The 26,968-nt window shown below is 38.2% G+C and overlaps 2 protein-coding genes, 1 long non-coding RNA gene and 1 pseudogene across 3 annotated transcripts; 1 reads left to right on the top strand and 3 right to left on the bottom strand.

Annotated features, from left to right (window-relative positions):
- The first annotated feature begins 319 nt into the window (after positions 1-319).
- On the top strand, positions 320-19,154 carry LOC122134676. The gene is made up of 3 exons (XR_006153023.1): positions 320-435; positions 18,078-18,151; positions 18,221-19,154. It is a non-coding gene; the product is annotated as an uncharacterized LOC122134676 (long non-coding RNA).
- Positions 8,553-9,488, bottom strand: LOC109086607 (olfactory receptor 13C8-like). The gene has a single exon (XM_019105641.2). It carries the CDS (start codon positions 9,486-9,488, stop codon positions 8,553-8,555), a length of 936 nt encoding a protein of 311 aa, XP_018961186.2.
- LOC109091864 (olfactory receptor 146-like) lies at positions 12,265-13,197 on the bottom strand. Its single transcript, XM_019105642.2, has one exon. The coding sequence runs from the start codon at positions 13,195-13,197 to the stop codon at positions 12,265-12,267; it is 933 nt and encodes a 310-aa protein (XP_018961187.1).
- A 753-nt stretch (positions 19,155-19,907) lies between the features above and the next one.
- LOC109086606 lies at positions 19,908-21,470 on the bottom strand (annotated as a pseudogene).
- Between the last annotated feature and the right edge of the window lie 5,498 nt (positions 21,471-26,968).

The following is a 26,968-nucleotide window of genomic DNA, read 5'->3' as shown; positions in this document are numbered from 1 at the left end:
AGTTTTCTATCTAATTTATTTAATCTAATCTGATAATTTGATCTGTTTTTATCTATCTAATCATTTATTTATCTCTCTTATCTATCTCTCCTTCTTAAAGAACAAGCATGTATGGCCAAAAAAAAGGACCTGGCAGCAAGTACAAGAACATTTTGTAGGCTGGTAAGTGACTTGATGTGTAAAAAAATGTGAGAAAAAAAAAAAAGAAGACAAAATAGTGTCTGCTGCCATATTTTATTGTCTGTGTTGATTTTAGCATTGAAAAAAAAAAGGCTCATATATCTGGCACGGGGGGTGGTCCTCCACCCCAAGACTTCACCACAGCAGAGGAGCTGGCCCTGGAGTTGAATAAAGGGAAGCCAGTGATGGAAGGGACACAGTGAGGGATAGCCACTGACTCTGGCCCAGCAAGAGAGACTGGCCTCTTCATACAAGGTACATTACTGCCGTAATACTGCACATGGAAAACAATCAAGTATTTAGATTTTGTTATGTGGACTGTCTGACTTTGCCTTACCTTGCATTGTCTGGTAACACACTTAGACTTCTGGAGCCACCAGACTATGATCCGCTGGTGACTTCTCTTTATTAAAATCATAGGCTTGGCATGTCCTGTCAAAACTATCAATACAAGTTCTGTTGAATATGGCAGAGGGAAGGCACATCTGCCGATGATGAGATCGTGTCACTGGACTCCAGAAGGCTTGAGGTGTCATACATATTGACCTTGTCATGGACTTAAATGAAACCACAATTGCAACTTCATCAGCCATTTCTTATAATCTCAACTTAAATGACACCACAACTGCAATAATATATGCCTCAATTATGTTACTAGATTTATTCTTTATTAAAGGATAGGCGAAACTAAAATAGGGATTTTTTGATGATTGACAGTATATGTCGTATTTTAATGCATGATAATTAAAATGATGCAACATTTGCAGAAGACCATGGAGTGACTGTAACTGCTGTATGCTTGCTGCTGCACAATGGTGCCCCATAGTTGTGTCCAGTGTTTCTACTTTTTTCATGTTATAATGGCTTGTTGCATGGCATGTTGTAGACCATGGAATAGCAATTGATTTACAGTTGAGAAACAGGTTTTCACAAAAACAAAATCATTTTTTTAAATGGATGAGTCAGAAGTATAAATTACTATAATAATTTAAAATGGGGTTATGTGGGTGGATCTTTGCATTGGTCTGAACAAAAACGGCAGACTGGATTATTGAAAATGAACATTCATTCTCTGCCAGCAGAAGGTGCTTTTGGAAAGTCAGGTTTCCCCGGTAACGGCTGTTAACAAAGTAGCGCTCCATAAACGTTACTTTATCAGATAAAACGAAAAAGTCATCAAAACTTTTCTGAAGACAGTCGGTTCCCTTCAGATATTCATTCATATAAAAAAAATTTAATTAGTGAGAATGAGAAAACTGTGAAAAAATATAGCCTATATTGACGAGGAAAGTCCACTGATGAATGTGACTGGTTTAACTCTAAACTTTAAAATACATTGATTTTTAGTTATTTTAACTACAAATTTAAATGAAACTGGAAAAAATAATAATAAATAAATAATGAAAAGGAAAATATACATTTACACACCTATAGGATTATATTAACCAAAAAATAAACTTTGCATGTGTCCTCTACTTGGGTCCTAGTACAAGGAACTGGTTAGGGGTGACCTGGAATAGTCAATGATTCGATGCTTCAAGAGGAGGAGCCTGATTCGACTACCAGTCTCACAGTTGAATATTTGCAGGGTTATGATCATGCCATTTTGGCTATATGGGGGTGCTCAAATGTCTGATTTCACATAAGACCCTTTTTTCTCCCAAAGTTAATATACAGCCTATTAAGGTAATGCTGTAAATAAGAATCTGAAAAGAAAGAAGCTTTAAATAAATATTTTATTGTGCGTGAATAAATCCAACCACCCCATAGATTTAAGTTTCACTTTCTATAGTCCGTGACTGACAGAAAAGCATCTTGGCAGCAGGGATTTAAAACTTTAACAAGACTCACAATGACACAGGCAGTGTGTAAGTCTGGATTTTTTTCGATCAGGTAAGGTACAAGTGATTTCAAAACATTTCAGCTGGTTTATAAATTGTGTATATATTTTTTATCTCGTATAAGATGCATTTGGTTGAGTTGCACTGCAGTAAAGTGCATCATTGTATGTAGTACTACGTTGACCGTGATTTCACCAAGTATAACATGTTCCTGGATCAACATCCTTGTTAATCCTGGAACAACATTCCAATTAACCAATCGCTGTGAATTTTTAGAGTTTAGTTGCCGTGTTTCTGCACGTTGTTTTGTAAAGAACACATCCACAAAAGGAGTTCATTTACACATTAAACTCGTGAGAAATGCTTGTTGTGCCCTCGACCTAGCATCTCGAAGCCACGATATAATACCATGTTCCCACGAGTTAACATTATGTTCCCTCAAATTAATATCTCAAGGCCACGACATAATATTACCTTCTTACGAGTTAATATGACTATCTCACAAATTAATATCTTGTGGCCACAACATATTATCACGTTCCCACGGGTTAATATGATGTTCCTTCAAATGAATATCTCGTGGCCATGAAATATTATAACGTTCCCACAAGTTATTATGTCGTGGCCAGGACAAAACTAAATGAACTGAACATTTCACCTTATGGGCACTGTACTAACCCTTTAAAGGGGTCTTATGATGCGATTTCAGTTTTTCCTTTATCTTTGAGGTGTTACAAGCTCTTGGTGCATAAAGAAGATCTGTAAAGTTGCAAAGACTAAAGTCTCAAATCCAAAGATTTATTCTTTATAAAAGTTAAGAGTCAACAACGGCCCCCTAAAACGGCTCGTTCTAACACGCCCCCACATGTCTAGGTCACTATGTGGGAATATTTGCATAACGCCGCCCAAATGTTCACGCAAAGAAAGAAGGTGTAACTTTTATTCTCGCTGTTGCCGCCGAGGCCATGTTGTGGAGATGCTGTGTGTTTCGTTGTGAAAGTGAAACTACTTTGTTTGGCCTTCCAAAAGAGGACACGACTAGAAATCAGTGGTTAAGTTGTATTTCAACACTGTTCCAGAACAGTTCAACCCAAATATTCAGATGTGTGCATTTTATGGAGGATGAGGACTGTTTGCTGAACCAATGCGTCTGTGGCACAATGGCTGTTTCTATAAAGTTGGGCAGTTCAAACTTTGCAAGGACAGTCTGGCGCTTCTGACTCACAGCCTGTAAGTACTTTTTTTATATTTAAATAATTTGCCAATGATGATTCAGACGTGAGTTTTGAGCAGTAGAGTAGGCTTGTTGTTCCTCAGATCACAAATGCAGATAGTTTTATGTTTATGCAGCGCGATACGCAATGCAACGTGTAAAAAGACAGTATAAGTCATTATAATCAGTAATTATGTCCCCACTGGATGCAACAAATGCCTCGTTTGTAGTGAGTTTTATTGGTTTTGTCTCGTCTAGTGATGTCCAGATCGTGAACGAATCTTTCTATTTAACCGGATCTTCATAGTGAACCGGTCGAACCAGTTCACTAAATCGAACTGGATCATTTGAAAAGGTTCACGTCTCCATTACGCACTAATCCACAAATTACTTAAGTTATTCGGTTTATAAATGTGCCTTACACTCCCTCTGACATGAAATAAATCAATATCCCGAATTATTCAGTTACTCCTAACGGTACATTGACTGAACTGCTAAAAGAGAACCGATGATGGGATGTGCACTAGCAGACTGGAAGGCCTGGAAGACGGCATAGTACCGGCCAATCACAACGCACTGGATAGGTGGCCAATCAGAACACACCTTGCATTTTCAGAACGATGAGATTTAAAAAAATCGATGCGTTTCAGAAAGGCGGGGCATAGAGGAGAAACAATAATGTACATTATATAGAAAATAATGTGTTTTTTGAACCTTAAACCGCATAAACACATTGCATTACACCAAATACACAAAATGATGTTCTTTTTAGCAGCATCATATGACCCCTTTAAGTTGAACTGTGGTGCAAGTGCGTGTCGAACCGTGGGTGGAGAACCGTACGGTTCCATTTTTTTTTTTTACAGAGAACCGTTCAAGCCAGAGGCGTCCTGCCTATTCAAAGTGAGGGGGCACGTGCACCCTCAGATTTTAGCTACACCAGGGGTCTTCAAAGTTTTTCAGGTGTAAGGACCCTTTAGGCGACAGAGACATGGAGCAAGGACACCCAATACAAAATGTATCAAGCAGAGCTACATATTAAGCATTCAGCCTTCAATATTAACAGAAACTAATCATATTATGATTAAGAATAAATTATATTATGTTATACTGTATGCATATTATATCAGATCAGAACTATGCACATTAATATTGTTGCACATGCACCACTGCCTGTATATTACAACATTTTATTGTTAAAATAGAGATTTTTGCATCATAAAAACATGTTTATAAATATCTATATTATTTTAATGGATTTGCAGAGTCATAGGCCTACATTTTAATTTTACTAGTCAGATGTGCATTTACATTTATCAGAGCTTCAGCTACTTTATAAGCTTACTAAGACTTAATATTTTATTTTTTACTGTGGGATGGAGCAGCAGCCCCATGACAAGAATAGCAATAAGCCTATACAGTGAGACATTCAAAATTATTTACAAGGCATTACTTTTACAAATAACTGGAATGGAATTAAAAAAACAAAAATTGAAATAGTAATCTTATTAGCCTGCATTTTGTGCGTATCTATTTTGACATGCCATATTTGTGTCCCGTGCTAGTATCACTATGTACAGTCGTGGCCAAAAGTTTTGAGAATTACATAAATATTAGTTTTCAAAAAGTTTGCTGCTAAACTGCTTTTAGATCTTTGTTTCAGTTGTTTCTGTGATGTACTGAAATATAATTACAAGCATTTCATACGTTTCAAAGGCTTTTATCGACAATTACATGACATTTATGCAAAGAGTCAGTATTTGCAGTGTTGGCCCTTCTTTTTCAGGACCTCTGCAATTTGACTGGGCATGCTCTAAATAAACTTCTGGGCCAAATCCTGACTGATAGCAACCCATTCTTTCATAATAACTTCTTGGAGTTTGTCAGAATTAGTGGGTTTTTGTTTGTCCACCCGCCTCTTGAGGATTGACCACAAGTTCTCAATGGGATTAAGATCTGGGGAGTTTCCAGGCCATGGACCCAAAATTTCAACATTCTGGTCCCCGAGCCACTTAGTTATCACTTTTGCCTTATGGCACGGTGCTCCATCGTGCTGGAAAATGCATTGTTCTTCACCAAACTGTTGTTGGATTGTTGGAAGAAGTTGCTGTTGGAGGGTGTTTTGGTACCATTCTTTATTCATGGCTGTGTTTTTGGGCAGAATTGTGAGTGAGCCCACTCCCTTGGATGAGAAGCAACCCCACACATGAATGGTGTCAGGATGCTTTACTGTTGGCATGACACAGGACTGATGGTAGCGCGCTCACCTTTTCTTCTCCGGACAAGCCTTTTTCTAGATGCCCCAAACAATCGGAAAGGGGCTTCATCAGAGAATATGACTTTGCTCCAGTCCTCAGCAGTCCATTCACTATACTTTCTGCAGAAGTTCAATCTGTCCCTGATGTTTTTTTTTGGAGAGAAGTGGCTTCTTTGCTGCCCTTCTTGACACCGGGCCATCTTCCAAAAGTCTTCGCCTCACTGTGCGTGTAGATGTGCTCACACCTGCCTGCTGCCATTCCTGAGCAAGCTCTGCACTGGTGGTACTCCGATCCCGCAGCTGAATCCTCTTTAGGAGACAATCCTGGCGCTTGCTGGACTTTCTTGGACACCCTGAAGCCTTCTTTAGAAGAATTGAAGTGAACCTCTTTCCTTGAAGTTCTTGATGAACCTTTAAATTGTTGATTTAGGTGCAATCTTAGTAGCCACAATATCCTTGCCTGTGAAGCCATTTTTATGCAATGCAATGATGGCTGCACGCGTTTCTTTGCAGGTCACCATGGTTAACAATGGAAGAACAATGATTTCAAGCATCACCCTCCTTTTAACATGTCAAGTCTGCCATTCTAACCCAATCAGCCTGACATAATGATCTCCAGCCTTGTGCTCGTCAACATTCTCACCTGAGTTAACAAATTGTCAAATTGTCTGAGTTACTGAAATGTCCTTTAATGACAGCAATGAAATGCAGTGGAAAGGTTTTTTTTGGGATTAAGTTAATTTTCATGGCAAAGAAGGACTATGCAATTCATCTGATCACTCTTCATAACATTCTGGAGTATATGCAAATTGCTTTAATTTGCAATTTAAATTTTTTATTTTATTATATTTATTTTTTTCCTCGGATGTATATTGCATCTTAAATCACACATTTAGGCCTAGCTGTTACTTCATTCATACAATTCTGCAGCGTGTAATTTGTCGTCTGTCCTCTTAGCAGCATGAAAAACAATACTTTTATTCAACGGATTATAGCTAGCCTATATAGCCTCGAAAGTGTGAAAGGAGGATCACTTTACAATCACTAGCGAACTCGGGTACGGTTCGCGGGTGCGCACCCGAGTTCGGAAGACAGCGTTCACATCACCCAACCGAACTCTGACGTCAATCGAACCCGGGGCAACAGAAGTGCTAGTTTGAAAGAAGCTGTCACTCATCTCAGTTCGCCATCTCAGAACGTTCTATTAAAATCAATAAAATCGTCTACACTGCATAAAAAATCTCTTAAGCCTGGCTCACACTACAGGATTTTTAGCCCGATTTAGCCAAGATTTCCCCCTCCCGAGAATCGCAGCAAACATCTTGTCGAGCACCTCGATCTGTCCCGATGTTCAGCGCGGATTATCTGGTAATGTGAGGCTTTCACCGATCGAATCTTGCACCTCCCGATCTGCTCGCACGCAAATCGGGGCAGCTCCAATTAATATCAAACATGTTTGATATTTAGGATTTAAATCGGGATGATGAAGGCTATATGATTACATCAGTACTTTTGCAGCCAATGCGCAAAACCATAAAACAGCTGATGTACGGCTCCATTAGATAGTGGAGACACAGGAAACTGTTTCTTGACATTTTGTAGTAATAAGACTGTCTGTATAATGTGTCGAAAACGCATCACAACCGTAAGGAGAATGAGACGCGCTGGAGTGAAATCGCCTCAGTTTTGAATGCACCGGGTGAGTGCAGAAAGCTGCTAGTATGCTAGCTAATATATGTAAACAAATATCAATGACGATCTGCTAAGTGAGATCACGTGAGGCGCTCCCTGGCTTGAAAATCTTAATGATATCTAGTAGTGTGTAATGTGCCACGATGTTTAAATCTTGTAGTGTGTGCATGTTTAAGATTTGAGGGAAGATAATCTGCGAAGATTCTCCTAATGTGTGTGCTGCAGCCAGATTTCATAATCGGTTAGGATTTTAAAAATCCTGTAGTGTGAGCCAGTCTTATACTTGCCTCGTGTCGTTCATTTTTAATGAGAGAGGAATCATGAGAGCGAGCATAACTCATCACCGAACAGAAACTCTGGCATTTTGAGCGGTTAAGGTGAGTGGAGTGTTTGCTAAATCGTCAACAGGCTAATATGTGATCCGTGCTGGCAAAATGAGTCGGAATGATTCATTTAAAAAATGACTGAACTACAGCCGTTTGAAGGCGATAGAGTCAGCAGAGTTTGTTTAACAATAGGCCTACAACTTGGTGAGAAGCAGCAGCAGTCGTCAAACATCACCCATTAGATCAGATAACAATATGGTGCAAAACGCATTTACTTACACATGCTTGAGAATCAAGATATTTCCTGATATAGTTAACATGTTTGGAAATATTTCGAATAAAAAGGGGAAAAAATAAAACATAAGCCTATATCAGTTATACAGTGCTATTGTGGCTGCTGTGTCAAGCATGACGAGCCCCCACCCCTACCAAAATATTTAAGGCATGGTTTGTAGTATAATCTTCTTGCACTGAAACATTCAGTGATGGCCAGCAAATAACAATAATGGACCAACTAGAATAATTTCTTTGTAATTATTTGTGAAATTTAGCCATTTCTGAATGAAAAAAAAAAAATGCTTCAGAGAAAATAACCAACTAGAATTGTATTCAGTCCTTGATTTTGGCTTGCCAGTAGTCTTACAAAAATCTGGGGCGCATATAAGTTTTTAACCAGAAGATGGCATCAAAGTGCTACTTTGATACTTTTGATGTCATCATTAATACTGTAGCAACCTATACAGATCAACTGTAATTGTGAGAACCATTGTTTTAATGAATGTGACACAGGCCTGCTTTGTCAGCTTTAATATCGCAAGATATATCCAGTGTCAAATGCTAAGACACAAGCACTTATATAAATATAAATATACAATTACTTCTTTCTCCTGTTACATCATGTAATATAAATAGTACAGCTTAAAGAATAAATTATCCTGTTAAAATAACATTATATATGAACATCTCAAAACAAAAACAGTAAATGTCAGAGTAATGCAGAGTAAAGACAAAAAGAAGTCAGCACTAAATTATAATAGTGTGTGCTACAAGTTCTTAATCCTTAAACTTCGGAAAATACACAGTATTTTTGCCCTTACTGGGCTTAATTTAATACCATATATTACAGGATTGACTACAGGGGGAACAATCAGGAATATAACAGTTAAAAAAGTATATAACATGCGAGGCAATGATTTTGCTCTAAATTCTGTCTGGGAGGAATCGAAAAAAACACAGGCTATGTAGTTCAGAAAGGTAATCAAGTGTGGTATGCATGTGCTGAAGAACTTCTCTTGATTTACTTTAGATCTTCTACAAGCTAGAATTATTTTAAAATAGGAAATCAGAACAAAACTAATTAAGGCAATTGCAGTGACATACATCCATCCATTAAAAATCCCATTTAAATTATCTTGTTTGCATTGAAGATTAACCAAGGACAGGTTTTCACAGAAAAGTTTAACTATGTCATTTCTGCAAAAGGGGTATTTCATAGCAACTAAAATGGCCATTATACTCAGAAAACAAGGATATATCCAAATAAAAGTCACCAGGCTCCACACAGCGAAAGGTGACATAATGCTGTGATAACGTAAAGGTTGACAGATCGCTATGTACCTATCAACAGCCATGACACTTAAATTTGAGAATTCACCAGCTCCATAAACAATGATGACAATACTTTGTACAATACATTCCTCAAGTGAAATCCTGTTTGTTTTTGTGAGTAAATACACCAGTGCCCGGGGATAAAACCCTGTAGTTCCACACAGATCATTAACACACAGATTACACAAGAAAATGTACATGGGCTCATGCAGGGCTTTCTCAAAAGCAATAATCATAATCAAGGTGGCATTAAGAACAATAGTCAGAAGGTAACCTGGAAGAGCAAATGAAAAAAATATGATCCTGCTGGTCCAGTCCCACTCATCCAGAGCTGTGACAGTGAAAAAGTGGTGAGAAGAGATGTTATCCATTTCTTCTCAAAATGTGACTCCAGATCAAACAAGGCCAATGTATAATTTTTTCCTGTGTACAATCTTGTGTATCTTGTTATACTGTTGGAAGACTTCAAATGATAAAAATAGACCTATAAGCAGTATGCTGTATTAAAATGGCTTGTGAGGTTTGGAGAAGGCCTCTGAACGCCTCTTTTGGAGGTCTGTGATTTATTCTGCTCACAGCTGCATGAGGGAACCTTATATAGAGTCAGATACGCAACATTATAATGATCTAACAGTCCTTTGATAATTTAGAAATAATTATTGAACGCAAATTTGACCTTTAAGTGTGTTAGATCACTTGATCCTTCTGTAATTCTGAAGTAAAGTGAAAAAGTGACATGACATACAGCCAAGTATGGTGACCCATACTCAGAATTCGTGCTCTGCATTTAACCCATCCAAAGTGCGCACACACACACACACACACACACATACACCCAGAGCAGTGGCCAGCCATTTATGCTGCGGCGCCCGGGGAGCAGTTGGGGGTTCAGTGCCTTACTCAAGGGCACCTCAGTCGTGGTATTGCCGGCCCAAGACTCGAACCCACAACCTTAGGGTTAGGATTCTCCTCTGGCAGCGTGGTGATTGGTTGACAGCTATGTAACTTATGTTTTCATGTGGTAGTGTGTTGTTTGGTTGTCTTTTATTTAAATAATTCTATTTATTCTAGATAAACTGCAGCTGAATTTTAGGACCCTTAAATGATCCTCATGGACTCTTCTAAAACGTCTCAGTTACATGTGTACAATGTTGGGCAAGTTACTCTGAAAATGTAATCAAATTACTGATTACTGATTACTCCTTTTAAAAATCACGTTACTGTTCTGATTACTTTATTTCAAAAGTAATTAGTAATTAGTTATTTTACTAGTTACGTTACTTTTTTCTCCATGAAATTTATGAAGTAAATTACTAAGTTATGCGTTACTGCCCAACACTGCATATGTAACCCTCATTCCCTGAAGGATGGATCGGAGACGTCACGTCAGTGACCGACGAATTGGAAATCTTGCCAGAGAGACCAATCTACCTCGAGTGTAAACTAAAAGAGCCAATGCACATTGACATGCGATGATTGCATCCAGCTGCCTCCGGATCATGACCACCTTCATGCAGGTCCTTCAGTACCTTAGCCTTGTGGACCTGCAGTAATGCCAAAGCGTGTAAGGGAGATGCTCCTTCTCCACAGGCCACATAGGCACTGCTGGTCAGACCAGACAAGTACCTACAGGCCAGGGAGGAAAGGGACAGTTTGCCCCACCAGGAGGAGGTGGTATTAATATAAACTGTATCGCTACTGACCACTCCAATGGGGGGACCCCCGTATAACCCTTAGTTGCACCACTGTCAAGGGTAGTGAGGGAGGAGGAGTTAGCAGGTCGGTTTTTGGCAATAAAAGGTGCTGTCCATGACCTGGTTAGTTCCTAATGCACCTCCAGGAAGAATGGTACCGGAGTGGGGCACTGAGAATCATCATCGATCAGCGGCAGCTGGATGCAATCATTGCATGCCAATGTGCATTCGCTTGTTTAGTTTACACTCTAAGTAGATTGGTCTCTCTCGCGAGATTCACAATTTGTCATCACCGACGTGACGTCGAAAGCGACCAACTTAAAGGGAACCAAAGATTTTCAATACAACCACAACCTTTGCCATAAAAACTCTGACAATGTGGATTGTGAAATATGAATGTTTAGAATTATGAATAGAGTTTAGAAATATGAATAGAGTGCATTTTACATGAAAATAATATTTCACTTTTTATTTTCAAAATTTACTCTTAATTCAATCCATTACTTGCTGTTTCTTTGTAATTATATGTGAAATTTAGCCATTTCTGAATAAAAATGGTTTCAAAGTAAATCCTACACCATTTTTTTCATTGTATCAGTTATTGTGAACTTGAATGCAGAACTCTTACGAGTATGTGTGCTGAAGGCTACTTTATTTACATTGTTCTTGACATTTTTACAATTCTGCTTTGCTGAAATGCTTCAGAAATATTCTTAAATTACCCTGTGTTTAAATTGCCCAAGCTACACACATTTATTTTAAGGTATATTTTTATATCTTTCTGCAATACAACATTTTTCAGATTTTATTTTCATAATTGATAAACTATAATAATATTTAAAACTTTGGATTTCCAGCTTTTATAGTTTTATAAGTTCAATTGATCATATTAATACCAATAATAAAGACTTAGCTGGTTGTGTTTTGGTTGGAGGCAGTGAAATAGAGCTACTTTAAAAAAAAAAATATGAACACATGAGAAGAGAATATGGCTTGCTAATAATCTTAAAAAATCCTGGGTGGCTTTTAGGTTTTTACCAGAAGATGGCATCAAAGTGTTGCTGTGTTTTCCATTTTCTTGGTTGAGTTTCAGTGTGATCAATGTTCATAACATCTTATTCAGCTCCACTGTATGTTTGAAAACTTATTGTTTTAATGCATGTGACACAGGCCTGCTTTGTTTTTGTTTTTTTATTGTTTTTGATAGCATTCATATGCAGGGTCAAATACTAAGCACTTGTATTGTATATATATTGTATATATATTTCTTAGCTATTAAATCATGTGACATTAATGGTACAGCTCAAAGAAAACATTATCCTGTTCAAATAATATTATATAAGCACATGCTGGCTTCTGCTTTTTTTTTTTTAATCATTGCCACTTTTAAGGAATCATCACTGTGATGCATCATGACACAAAATGTAGTCAACAATATTTATAACAGTGAATACTACAAGTTATTAATCCTTGGACTTTTGAAAATATACAATATTTTTGCCCTTATTGGACCTAATTTTATACCATATATTACAGGATTGACAACAGGGGGAAAAGTCAGGATTATAACAGACAAAAACGTAGACGCTATATTAGACAGTGTTTCTGCTTTAAATCTTGTGAGAAGAGAATCGGAAAGACCACATGTTGTAATCATAAAGGAAATTAGGTGTGGCACACATGTGCTGTAGAACTTCTCTCGATTTACTTTAGATTTTCTGCAAGCTAGAATTATTTTTAAATAGGACATCAGAACAAAAACAAAAAACACAGCCTTGCTAATATAGATAAATCCATTAATGATCCCTTGAAAAATATCTTGTTTGCATGCAAGATTCAACAGGGTAAGGTGTTCACAGAAAAGTCTATTCATGTCATATCTGCAAAGAGGGTGTTTCAGTGCCAATGAAATTGCCAATACACCTATGAAAAAAGGAAATATCCAAATAAAAGTCACTAGGCTCCTCACAGCGAAAGGTGACATAATGCTGTGATAACGTAAAGGTTGACAGATCGCTATGTACCTATCAACAGCCATGACACTTAAATTTGTGAATTCACCAGTTGCATACATCACAATGGCAAGACATTGTACAATACATTCCTCAAATGAAATCCTGTTTGTTTCTGTGAGTAAATATACCAAAGCCCTGGGATAAAATCCTGTAGTTCCACACAGATCATTAACACACAGATTACACAAGAAAATGTACATGGGCTCATGCAGGGCTTTCTCAAAAGCAATTATCATAATCAAGGCGGCATTAAGAACAATAGTCAGAAGGTAAGCTGAAAGAGCAAATGAAAAAAATATGATCCTGCTGGTCCAGTCCCAGTCATTCAGAACCGTGACAGTGAGAAAGTGGGGAAAGGAGATGTTATGCATTACTTTTCAAAATCTGACTCCTGATCAAACAAAGTCAACACAATCAATCTACTATTCCTCTTGTGTCCAATCTTGTGTTATGCTGTTGGAAAAAATTTAAAATAATTTTAAATTAGCCCTAAAAGCAGTATGTTGTGTTAAAGCATTAAAATGAGAAACAACGACAACAATAACAACAAAGGGCCCATGGCTTGAAGGGCTATGAAGTTTGGAGAAGACCTCTGAACACCTCTTTTAGAGATCCATCCTTCATTCTGCTCACAGCTATATAAGGGAACTTTATATACAGTCAAATATGCAACGTCATAGTGATCTAACACTCCTTAGATAATTCAGAAATGATTGTATAATGCAAACGTGATCTTGGGGTGACAGTTTTACTGTTAGATGACTTTATCCTTCTGCAATTCTGGAAATAAAGGTCCAAAAGAAACTCTTTAAGTAAATACATGATTTATTCTGGATGAACTGTAACCAGATCAAATGTTAATTAAATATGACATTAAATGTTTCTCAGGGGCTCTTTCTCAGTTATTGTGAAACTTTTTGCAGAAATCCCATCAGCCAAGTGTTTGTTGATGCAAACTATCTTCATTGTTCTTGAGAATTTGCAATTCAGCTACTGAAGTCCTTAAGAAATATTTTTAAATTGTCATTTATTCATTGCTTGTGAGTTACATACATTCATTTTGAGGTATATTTTTAATCTTCTTACAATATAACCTTTTCAGATTTGGTTTCATAATTGATCGTGAGACATAACAGCCGAGGGCAAACTAACACGTTTGTTCTGGTTTTGTTTTGGGGGTGCGTGATGTTAATGTGATGTTCTTTTAATCATTTTTTATTTTTATTTGTAAAGTAGAAACCAAAACAAAGATATACGAGATAAACGCAAGCAAAGCAGCGCTTGCTTACCATTTTGAATATCAGTAACGTTGATAACTTTAAAGGGGTCATATGATGCTGCTAAAATGAACATTATTTTGTGTATTTGGTGTAATGAAATGTGTTTATGCGGTTTAAGGTAAAAAAAAAAAAAACACATTATTTTCCACATACTGTACATTATTATCCTCTATGCCCCGCCTTCTAAAAACATGTCCATTTTCACAAGGCTCATCTCTCTGAAAAGTGAGGTGTGCTGTGATTGGCCAGCTATCCAGCGCGTTGTGATTGGCCGAATGCCTCAAGCGGGTGACGGAAAAGTATGTTACGCCTCTTAACTTATTGTGATGCCTTGTCCGGCCGGAGTGATGAGACATAAACATAAAAACCCATTATAAACGTGATATAAACATGATTTCTAGTTGTGTTTTCTTTTGGAAGGCAAAAACAAAGTAGTAGGCCTTGAGTGAGCAGAGGCCCGGAGGCCTAGAGTGAGCCATGGCCAGTTTGAGTGAGCAGAGGTGGGTGGCTTGAGAAAGGTGTGACAGGCTGATTCTACGAAGGAGCGTACCTTGGTCTTGCAGCAACAACATGTGACGACCCCTGGCTGGACCCCTGGCTGAAAGCCGATTCGGTGATCCACAGTGCAAAGTTGTGGTATTCCCTCAGCGACCAGCACGGATCAGCCCCAAGCATGACGAAGCGGATATCATCTTCTTCTTTTGAAAGGCCAAACAAAGTAGTTTCGCTTTCACAGTGAAACACACAGCGTCTATGCGACATGGCGGCGGCAGCAACAACAATACTACAACGAGAATAAAAAGTACGCCTTCTTTCTTTGCGTGAACTACTGGGCGGTGTTATGCAAATCTTCCCACATACTGACGTAGATATGTGGGGGCGTGTTAGAACGAGCCATTTCAGGGGGAGTGGACGAGTCTTAACTTTTATAAAGAATATCTCTTTGGATTTGAGACTTTAGGTCTTTGCAATTTTCCAGATCTTCTTTATTCACCAAGAGCTTGTAACACTCCAAAGAAAAAGAAAAATTTGAAATCGTATCATATGACCCCTTTAAACATTTTAAGCAGCTCACGTTGTTATGAAAACATTCACGTAGCCTATTAGAATGATTGGGAAAGATCATCGCCTTCATTCACAGGCTTGTTTTCATCACTTTTGCTTTAATTCTCGACGCTGACTCGTTCGCTGAACTGAACATCTAATCAGAGCTCTCACTCTCGCCGACGGCAATGACGTCCCCGACGCCAAACTGCCACAGATGTGAGCCCGATGAGAGCAGACTTGTGGAACACACGAAACAAACCAGCCCAACTGTCGCTCGCCGAATAATGGATCAACTAACAATATTTAAAACTATGTATATGCCACATTCATGGGCGGGGCTAGGGAGGGGCTAGCAGGTGCTTCAGCACCCCCACCGATTTTTTTCCTGGAACCAATTATATACATACGGAGCCCCGCAAATGACATGCAAGAAAAAATTAATAAATTGTGCGCATGATTTACTGATTCATTCCCTCAATGTACTAAAACGTGCACATCATTGCTATTGCGTTCCCTCGATTTACTATTGCGTTCCCTCGATTTGCTAAATCGTGCTAAAATTTAGCAAATCGAGGGAACGAATTAGTAAATCGTGCGCACAATTTATAAATCGAGTGAACAAAATAGTAAATCGAGGGAACACAATAGTAATCATGTGCACGTTTTAGTACATTGAGGGAACGAATTAGTAAATTGTGCGCACGTCTTTTAGAGATCCGCAGGCGCAGGTTTTCCTGCATGCCATGTGCGGGGCTCCGTAAATACATGCTGTAGCCTATTGTATTTAATAATTAAGGTGATACTAAAAAAGAAAAGAAAAAAAACAACAACAACATTTGACTCTTTATACGCATAACTCGTGCAATGCAATAATGACATGATTTGCAGCTGTCGCATTTTCGTAATGTAATTATTGCATTTTATTAAAAAAAGGAGCACTTCCTTGTGCTAAGTAGGCCTGCCCCTGAATAAAGATTTTTCTAGTCAACTTGTCGTACATTATATCAGTGGTGGCTCGTGGGTTTTAAAACAGAAGAGGCACACTAATTGTATTGGTCTGGGAAGAAAACGACACTATTAATAATAATTTCACTTACCATGGCCTGTCACTTGAAGCAAACATCCATCCCTTTTTAAAAGTTTGTGTTAAAAGAGAGCTGCCTGTTGTGCTATTTAATTAAGCTGACTGCTGTAGCGTGTTCTCCCTTTATTTTAATTTGTATGCTGTTTGAATGACAGCTTGGTAAATCTGTTGGCGATCAAATATTCAATATCGCTACTCATAAGTAGGCCTACTTGGTACATTATCAGCGCAGCGCAGCGCGAGACATTCAAATATTACGTAATTTATGTCTCTATGATGATTGGTTGATATACCAGAAGGGAGGCTGGCCTCCCCTACGAGGTTTCTTTTCTCAACACTCCTCAGCGCTGAAAGTGAACACTCGATGCTGATTGGTAATTTTTTTTACCAACACAGGCAGAAGAGCTCAACTCTAATTACATCAGCAGATTCGGCACATTCATGACAGAAAAGCTGCACTTTCCAACTCCATTAACATGTTTTGGTATTACAGCTGTGAAATTACAAACAAAAATACACATTTCTGAGACATGAACTGAAATGAATTGTGAATTTTATTAACATTAAATAGTCCTTCTCCCATTTTCACCTCAAAATTTTATATTAAATTGATTAATATAATAATATATTAACCATCCTTTAATATAGGCCTATAGGCAGGCGTATTTTAGGCTATAGCCTACTCCGCGCTCCAGCTCGCGCATAAAGCAATCAAAGCATCGGCAAAGTGATTATGAATGTTTCGGGGGAAAGAAGACATTTTAATTATTTATTGATAAACTAGTGCGAGTCAGTGTTGGGTGCAAAGATGAAGTTGCCGAATGCCGACGCTTTGACTCGCCATCTCCAAATAGACGTACCTTTAATAGAAATAAACGCACCTTTTCATATGGACTAAAAAATTAAGAAAAAATTACAAAACCGAGTGGACAAGTTTTATTTATATTTAGTTTATTATTGATAAACAAAATAATAATAGCCTGTTTTGGTTATATTTAATTGCAGGACTCCAGACTGCAAGCATTTTTTCTGCCTATTTGACTAAATTTTGTGAGCGGTCGCCGCGACCACCGCACCGGTTTGATCGACTAATAGGATTTGTCATTTCTTTTGCGTTTGAGTTTATGTTGAATATGAGATAGGTTGAAGTGTGCAGCGCTTGGAGTGTAGAGCCTGGTTTATGCTCACCGCGTCAGCACGAGCGCGAAGCTGCGCACAGCAAAAATGACGCGAATATTGAGGAAACGATTGATGGTTTTTACGCTAAAGTAAAGTAAAAGACTTCTTAACCCAGAGAAGGTAAACATGTTAGTATTCTTGTGGGGTGGGGGAGGGGGGACATGCAAGCACTGTCTAGTTGCAGCAAGTTTAGTTTTACTGTTCTTTTTGTTTTCATTTTGAAAACTTATCTTTGCTGTTTACCTCACATTATGCTATGGAGGCTCTCTTTTATTTATTTGCTTTATTTATTTGACTCCTCAGTGTTTGCTAAACGTTCTGTAATTTATTAGACATTATATAATACAGCATGTGGTGTATGCCATGTGTAGCAGAGTGAGGTATCAGTGTTCGTGCTTGATCATGATTGGTCAGTTGTGTAAGTTTCATGAGCCAATTAGTGCCATGTTGTGCATATAAAAGGGGGAAGTGTTTGGTTTTTGGGATGCATTGGCCTTGGTACTGCCCCTTTTTGACATGTTGCACTTTGAATGAGTGCTAGCAGTTGGGTTATCCTCTTGTTTGTCGTGTGCTGGCTGTTGGCCAGTTTTCAGGTTGGTCCCTGTTTTAAAAGTCCCCTTTTCCCTGTTAAATAGAGGCTTTTTAACTTGTTTGTTTTTAGATATGGGCCTGCAAGTAGCTGTAATCCTGCATGATGAGCGACCATGTGTATTGCAGCATTGTACCATTTCTTTGGTAGGTATGGGGAGTTTTTAGTTTTTTTTTTTTTTACATATTTATGTGTAACTTTTGTTCAATGTTCAGCAGGTTTGATTGCACGTCCAGGGGTTTCCAATGATCCTAATTGAAGCCTAACAAACAAAGTAACTGACTCCACTTCTGGTCTGCTCCGTTTTGTTATAGTTTTGTCTGGAATTCATCTAGGTCCATCTGTTATATATTGTTTTGTATTTGTTTTGCGGATTTAGGTGGGAGGGGTTGGCCATGGTACCTTGTACTGCTTGTCCACATGGAGTGTTGTGTATAATACTTGGTTTTTCACAAGAGTGTCTGTGTCAAGGGTATTGAGTGTGGGGTAGAAATCTGAGGGTCTTTGCTGGTCACCTCCCTCTTTATTTTGTTATCTTATTGTATTGTACTTGTGTTGTAAGTTACTGGTATAGATGTATGATGTATTGAGACCTTGTGTGACGTGTTGTATCTGTTTTATAAACTGTTAATAAAGTGATTTTTGTTTTATATTTGTTTATCTTTTTGCTCACCCTGCCTTTGGCACGAACCTGTGTCCCTTTGCTTAGGACTGTTATGTCCCGGTGTATTCCGGGTGGCATAGTCGACTAGGATTTCTCTTATTATTGGTAACTCTCACAAACTCCCGACTGCTCCTTTGCCACATGCCTCATCTTATTCGTTTTTGTTAATAAACATTTTGTAAGCTAGTTTGTCATTGTATCTTGTTTTAATGTTGTTGTGCTTTTTAATAAAAAATAAAAATGAATTCATCTGTTCTAGTCTTAAAAAGTGGAAGGTGTATAGATGTAGCCTAAGCAAAACAGAAAATTATCTTTTATTGTAAAAAAAAAAAAAAAAGTTACAAGATCGCAAAAGCATCTGAAGCTGGGTTTATAACACAGCAAAAGTGGGACTCCCGTTCACAAAATTCAAATAACAAATAATACTACTGATGAAATAAAACTGGTTGAATGTTAACCACTTGTTTCCATATAGGCCTAACTATAAACTAAGATAAAAATTCATCAGCATGCATTGATTAATCCCATGTTGTATAAAAAACAAGCAAAAAAAAAAAAGCGTGCGCTCCTGTGACCAACTGAGAAAGGAGGGAGCGACCAGTGGGAAGAATGAGTCCGGATCGCTGAATTGCCCAGTTCCCCCTGTCAATGATCTAGCACACCCTCAGCACCTGCGTTCAAAATTCTCTGGCGCTGCTCCTGGCCACATTTATAGTCCAAAAAATTTTGTTTACTTAATAGGTTGCATTACCATCTTAATACCAGTAATGCATTTGCCTGGTTTTCTTTTGTTTGGAGGCAGTGAAATTTAACTATTTAAAAATATGAACACATGAGGACCAGAATATGGCTTGCCAATTATCTGTCAAAAATCCTGAGTGGCATTTAGGAGTTTACCAGAAGGTAAACTATTGGTTTGATATCTGTTTTCTAAGTTGAGTCTCACTGTATCATTGTTCATAGCATTTTATACAGCTCCACTGTATTGATGAAAACTTACCATGGTTTTAATGCATGTGACACAGGCCTGCTTTGTTTTTAATTGACTTTAATAGCATTAAAGTGTCAAATGCTAAGATATAAGCACTTGTATAAATATCCATATATTTCTCTGTTATTAAATCATGTGACATTAATAGTACAGCACAAACAATACATTGTCCTGTTTAAATAAAATTATATGAGTACACACTTGTTTCTGCTTCTCAAAATAAAATATTTGTTTTTGCCACTCTTGCAAAATTGTGATGCATCATGACACAAAAAGCAGTCAGCATTTATAACAGTGCATTCTACAAGTTATTAATCCTTGGACTATGGAAAGTATACAATATTTTTGCCCTGATTGGACCTAATTTTATACCATATATTACAGGATTGACAACAGGGGGAACAGTCAGGAATATAACAGACAAAAATGTGTATGCTATATTTGACAATGTTTCTACTTTAAATCTTGTGAGAAGAGAATCTGAAAGACCACAGGTTGTGTTTAAAAGGGAAATCAAGTGGGACACGTGCTATAGAACTTCTCTCGGTTTACTTTAGATTTTCTACAAGCTAGAATTATTTTTAAATAGGAAATCAGAACAAAAACAAAAAAGACAGCCATACTGATATAGATAAATCCATTAAAAATCCCTTGAAAAATATCTTGTTTGCATGCAAGATTCAACAAGGAAAGGTGTTCACAGAAAAGTTTATTTATATCATGTCTGCAAAGAGGGTGTTTCAGAGCCAATGAAACTGCCATTACACCTATGAAAAAAGGAAATATCCAAATAAAAGTCACCAGGCTCAGCGCAGTGAAAGGTGACATAATGCTGTGATAACGTAAAGGTTGACAGATCGCTATGTACCTATCAACAGCCATAACACTTAAATTTGTGAATTCACCAACTGAATAGACCACAATGACAATACTTTGTACAATACATTCCTCAAGTGAAATCCTGTTTGTTTCTGTGAGTAAATATACCAAAGCCCTGGGATAAAACCCTGTAGTTCCACACAGATCATTAACACACAGATTACACAAGAAAATGTACATGGGTTCATGGAGGGCTTTCTCAAAAGCAATAATCATAATCAAGGCAGCATTAAGGACAATAGTCAGAAGATAAGCTAAAAGAGCAAATGAAAAAAATATGATCCTGCTGGTCCAGTCCCACTCATTCAGAGCCGTGACAGTGAGAAAGTGGTAAGAGGAGATGTTATCCATTTCTTCTCAAAATCTGACTTCAGATCAAACAAGACACAAACAGTCATGTATTTCTCTTGTGTTCAGTTTTGTGTGTCTTCTAGTACTGTTGGAAGGCTTCAAATAGACTTATAAGCAGTATGCTGTATTAAAATGGCTTGAAGGGCTGTGAGGTTTGGAGAAGGCCTCTGAATGGCTCTTTTAGAAATCCATCCTTCATTCTGCTCACAGCTGCATGAGGGAACTTTATATACAGTCAGATATGCAACGTCATAATGATCTAACAGTCCTTTGATAATTCAGAAATAATTAAAGAATGCAAATGTGACCTTGAAGGGTTTTAGAGGACTTTATACGTCTGTAATTCTGAAAATAAAGGTTCAGCAGAAACTCTGTAACTAAATACACAATTTATTCTGGATGAACTGTAACTAGACAGAATGTTAATTAGGACCCTTTCCACAGGGGCTCTTCTAAATAAGATAATAATATAGATAATAGATAATAATCTCTAACAATAGAGATTTTACAAAACAACAACAACAACAACAACAAAAAAAAAACACAACCTTTACCATAACCTTTATTATAATTCACCCCAAAATGAAAATGTACTCACTCTCATGTCTTTTCAAACCTGTACTTCTTACTTTCTTCTGTTAAAAAATGTTAATGGTATAATGTACCACCACTACTATTTTAAATGCCAAGCTCTGTCATTAAACTCTAGATGGCGCAGGTTGATGGGTCCTTAATGCAAACTGATGATATTTTAAACAACTTGGCACAAGCTGATTGGTTCATGTTGCATACGCAGCCAATAAGCTTTCTGCTTTACATTTAAATGGCTGCTTCATGTTCACTAGAGCAGTTTGCTGCATGCTTTCAGAGGTCCTCTGAAACCCTCCACATTGCCCAGCTCCACAAGTATAGATCTGCTACGGGTTATTATATTTGTGTAGCAGCATATGTCTTAAAGGGGTCATGACATGAGAAACCAAATGTCCCTTGAGCTTTTTTATTTTTTGTGTTCAACTTTTTATTTTATTTTAATTTTTTTACATAACAAATAACATCATAACATCCATTCAGGATAAAACGCAAAAACAACAACAACAGAAATATAATCAATTAACATATTCCAATGAGAGAAAAGGGGAGGAGGGAAAAGAAAAAGAGAGAGAGAGAAAAAACATTATTCTTTTATATAATCCAGTATTAAAAAAAAAAAAAAAAAGACACTGTCAAACATCATAAGTACTAGGTTTGGCCTTATTAATTAGTGCTTTTGTACATTCACAGGCCACTATTTTAAGAAGACTATGGATCCAATAAGTTTTCCCACATATGTGTGGTGTAAACCAGTTCTGTACAGAACTGGACAGAACATTTTTCCACCCTCGAGAATGTTTTTCAGCTTTTTGCCGATGCCTCATTGACCTTGAACCTTGCTAAATGTGAGTTTGCAAAAGCAATGATCAGCTATTTGGGTAAGCAAGTGGGACAGGGAATGGTGAAGCCTGTCGAGGCTAAAGTTGCCATTCCCTGTCCCACTTGCTTACCATAATAGCTGATCATTGCTTTTGCAAACTCGCATTTAGCAAGGTTCAAGGTCAATGAGGCATCAGCAAAACGCTGAAAAACATTCTCAAGGGTGGAAAGATGTTCTGTCCAGGTATGTGAATGGATAACCACGTCATCCAAATACACTTCACTACATTATTGACAATAGGACACTTCCAAAACATATGAAGAAACATACCTGATGAAACAGTATTACAGATATGGCAGTTGTGATTTGGTTGTAGTTTCATTTTGAATCTTTTGTAAGGAGTAATATATGCTCTATGAATAACTTTGAAATGTATTAGACGAATTTCCCTTGAATTTTTGACATAGACGAGGTCTTTGTATGCTTAATACATCCTGCAAGTTTCATAACTTAAAATGTCCGCATCATCAATAAAAAAGCATTTATGTAATAACCCTCAGAAAACAGCTCATTTTGGATCAGAGGGACAAGGTGACGTCACCTGGGCACAGTCGTTTGAATATGACTGCCTCCAGCGCAAGATAACTACGCCTACTTTTGCATAATTGCATCGCAAATTTGATTGTTTGAGCCCTCTATTAGATATTGTGAACCTTTATGCAGAAATTCCATCAGCCGAGTGTTTGCTGAAGCAAACTAGCTTTACTGAAACACCTCAGAAATGTTCTTAAATTGTCTTGTATTCGTTGCATGCAAGCTACACGCATTAACTTTGAGGTATATTTTATATCTTCTTGCAATATAACATTTTCAGATTTGGTTTCATAATTGATAGTGAGACATTAGCAAATAAGAATAATGGATCAACTAGAACAATATTTAAAACTTTAGATATGCCATATGTATAATGATAAATTTTGTTTACTTATGGGTTGCATTAACACATTAATAACAATAATAAATAAACAACTGGCTGGTTGTGTTTTGTTTGGAGGCAGTGAAATAGAACTAAGGGACATCAGATGCCCCTTTTCCACAAGTTGATATGATTCTTTAGGGTCTTCATTAAATGTTTGCAACATATTTTGGTTAAAATTCCTCAATGGTCAGGTAAAACTACACCCTTTTACCTTGTCAAAAACAGCTCTGTTCACCCGTTTCGGTGCATGTTTCTTTAAATGATGATGAGCTATTTCTCACCCCACCCCTCTCTTCCATTTTTTGTTTATTCAGTGGCAAGTTACCATCAAAATCAAAACTAATCCACTACGTCTTCAGTGGCCCTGATGTCGGGAGAAAATGAAAACTCTTATGATAACTTTACAACCAACTACAAAACACCTGCATCAGGGGTGTCAACTTTTGAGTTCAACTTGAACTGAGAATTCCCACAGCGGGTTGGGTGTGGGTGGGGTGTTTAATTGTGGTTGTCTTGTATTATTTATATTGTTGTGGACAGCACATTCCAGGGACCGGTTTATGGCAGGGCCCCTCTCTGATCACAATAGCGGACAAAGGTTTGCTACATTTTGATTGGATCTTGGTGAACTAAAGGCGGACGTACACGGTGCGATTTTTGCTGTCGTACAAGTTCGCATGCGATTTTTTTCAATCGTGTGGAAATCGTGTATGCTCATATGGTCGCGGCTCGTATCATGTGTGAGGAATTAAGAGCCGAGCAGAGTGCCTTACGAGCACTTCCTGACCTCCCGATCATTTTTAAACATGTCTAAAAAGTTTGTGAGCTATTGGTTTGAATTTGTGACGTGTGTGGTTGAACGAGCCGATTTGTGGATCTATCTGAATTGACCAATCACAACTAGGGATAAACCTCAGAACTGAAAGAACTCTGGCAGGAACGAAGCGGACTATTGACCAGAGGTATGACTGAAACTCTTTCTAGCAGTGTGTACCATGCATGCTTTTTAATTCTCTCTCTCTCTCTGTCTCACACACACACACACACATGAATATGTAGTTTAGACGTAACGGTTTTCTATACTGTACAAACTTTATATTCTATCCCCATACACTACCTCTATCCATCATGGAAAAATGCATGTTTAAAATTTCAATTAAACACCGTTTAGTATTTTTTTTAAGCCATTTGGTTTACGAGGGCACAGGAAGTGTCCTCATAAACCATGTTTACATTGTAATACCCATGTACATTTGTGTCCCCATAAACCATATCCAAGAACACACACACACACACACACACACACACACACACACACACACACACACACTAGGGTGACCAGACGTCCCGGTTTCCTGTTGCTGAAAAAGAACCTGTATGTGTAGGAAACAGTCACGGCTCGTATCAATATTTTATATGCAGTTATGAGAGAGGGAGAGCAGTTATATTAGGCGCGTTCGACTTGAAGCAGCGCTGCACAGAATGATTATTGTACGACATCAAAGTACCGTGAGAGCAATTCGAATGCATTGGATCCGTGTGCTCTCTTATCGCTCTCGCAGTACTTTGATGTCATACAGTGATCATTCTGTGCAGCGCTGCTTCAAGTCGAACGCACCTATCATCTTCATGCGATTGCTTCGGAAATTGGCAGGTCATAAAATCGTGTCGTATATCACCTCGTCCATACGATTTTCAGATAAACTCACTCGTGACGTGTGCGTGGACATACGATCTTCCGGCCATCCGAATTCGCACCGTGTACGCCCGCCTTAACATAAGCAAACTGTCCAACGCCATTAGATAAAGATGATAGGACAACAGCCAGACACCTCTTAGAGGGCAAGAAGAAGACCTCTGGTACCAACATAGACAGTAAAAGAAATGGACACAGCGAGCCCGTTGGATTCAACGGAGACAAGTGAAGTCAATTAGAAGCACTCACTTCCTGGGGGTCGAGCGTACTGCACAGACTCAAACTGAGCTTGATGACGTAAATGTCATGTGAGCAACCTGTCCTACAATTGTAAGTCTTCTAATCGCTGTGCCAAGAGAAATCTGAATCACCCATCAAATCTTGCAGACGTTGTTGAATAATTTTGTCCCGTTGCTTTTATGGACTCTCTATGGGCTTCTCCCTTGACGTCATGCCTCCACGTCCCCCCGATAGCCTCATAGACAGTAAAAGATTGCCTGCGAGCTTCTCCTCCTGTCCATACTGTAATTTCTCTACTGTGCGACAGAGAGTCGCAGGTTTTGGCGCAATCGTTAGCCTATTTTTACAAAAAATGCTTCTACGGGGCCATAACATAGATATTGGCCTTTTATACATTTTTGTGTTTCTTTAGAAATAATGAATGGACAAATTGAGTCTTTAAACACCTCAGATGTAAAGTTATTCGCTGTCAAAGTGACGCCAAAATGAATGGGAGTCAATGGAATGCTAACAGCAGGTGGGGGTCCGCTAGCCAATGGCGGCGCCCGGGGGTGCTTCAATAAAATATGAAACCCTGCCCCCCTGGGTACCAAGCCTGGGAAGGACAGGACTTCCTGCCCATTCTGATGGAAACAGCCAATCACAGCATGGAAACGAAGAAGTGCCAAAATTGCAATCTCCTCCTCATCGGAAAGAGATAAAGGAACCCTTGCAAAAGACACTCCTTGTTCTGAGTCTGAGTCCCGCAAGGGTGAGACAAGACAGACACACAGACATTTGCAACAGGTTTAAGCTCCGGTGAGCAAACCTTCACTTCAAGGTACTTTTGCTTGCATATTCCAGGCAAGGACCTTCTGCACCTACTCCAGGGCCACATCTGCGTGTTCCAGATTTTAATACCCTTTGGTGCTGCAGGAGATCAGCATCCTACAGTGCTTTGTGTTCAAGGCTGTTGAAATGGATTTCTGCTCCTTTCCCCACTGAATTGTTACCAGTACAACCAGTGGAAGAAGTCACCACTATCTTTCACATATTTGTTTGATGCATAATAAGGTTCTTCCACCTTATTTGTTTCAGAGTAGCAACAGTTTATCTTTCCAGATAACGTACTGTAGCTCTGACATAGCAACACCCAACTTAATTACTTGCATTTTATGCACTTTATTCCTTTTTCATTCATGGTATTCATTTAACAGTTGTTGATTACTCTTGTCTATCTTATGTTAATAAAATCTATTTTATTACACTTGTGTCTTCCTTGTGCTGATGATACAGAAAGAGATTCTACAAGTTAGGTATCCCACCAATCTTTCTTATGTGATGTACTTTTAACCGCACCTTAAGTAACACGTGCTCCAAGAATCATAATGTCATCAGTGACGTGAGTACCCATACACTATTTCGCCTCCCTATGTTGGCAAAAGCAAATTCACTACAGTACACACACACACACACACACACACACACACACACACACACTAGTTATTTCTGGTTCTCGAATCTGATTGGCTGAGAGGAGTTCGATGTTCTAGAGATATGGGAACTCCAACCATTTTACTATTTGTATCACTCCACTTGCTGTATTTCTCACAGCGAGTGTCATGGCAGAAGAGATTTTTAGGCAAGAAAGTACTTGTTTAGACTTTAAATATGTGGTTTGTTAATAAATATAACATCTATTTGAAAATTTGTTTCAATGTTTTTTACACACACACACACACACACACACACACACACACACACACACACACA

The sequence above is a fragment of the Cyprinus carpio genome, chromosome A21 (assembly GCF_018340385.1).
Source record: "Cyprinus carpio isolate SPL01 chromosome A21, ASM1834038v1, whole genome shotgun sequence".
NCBI classification, from domain to species: Eukaryota; Metazoa; Chordata; class Actinopteri; order Cypriniformes; family Cyprinidae; genus Cyprinus; species Cyprinus carpio.
Note: the sequence above shows the minus strand (reverse complement) of the source record. Positions and strands in the feature narration are given on the sequence as shown.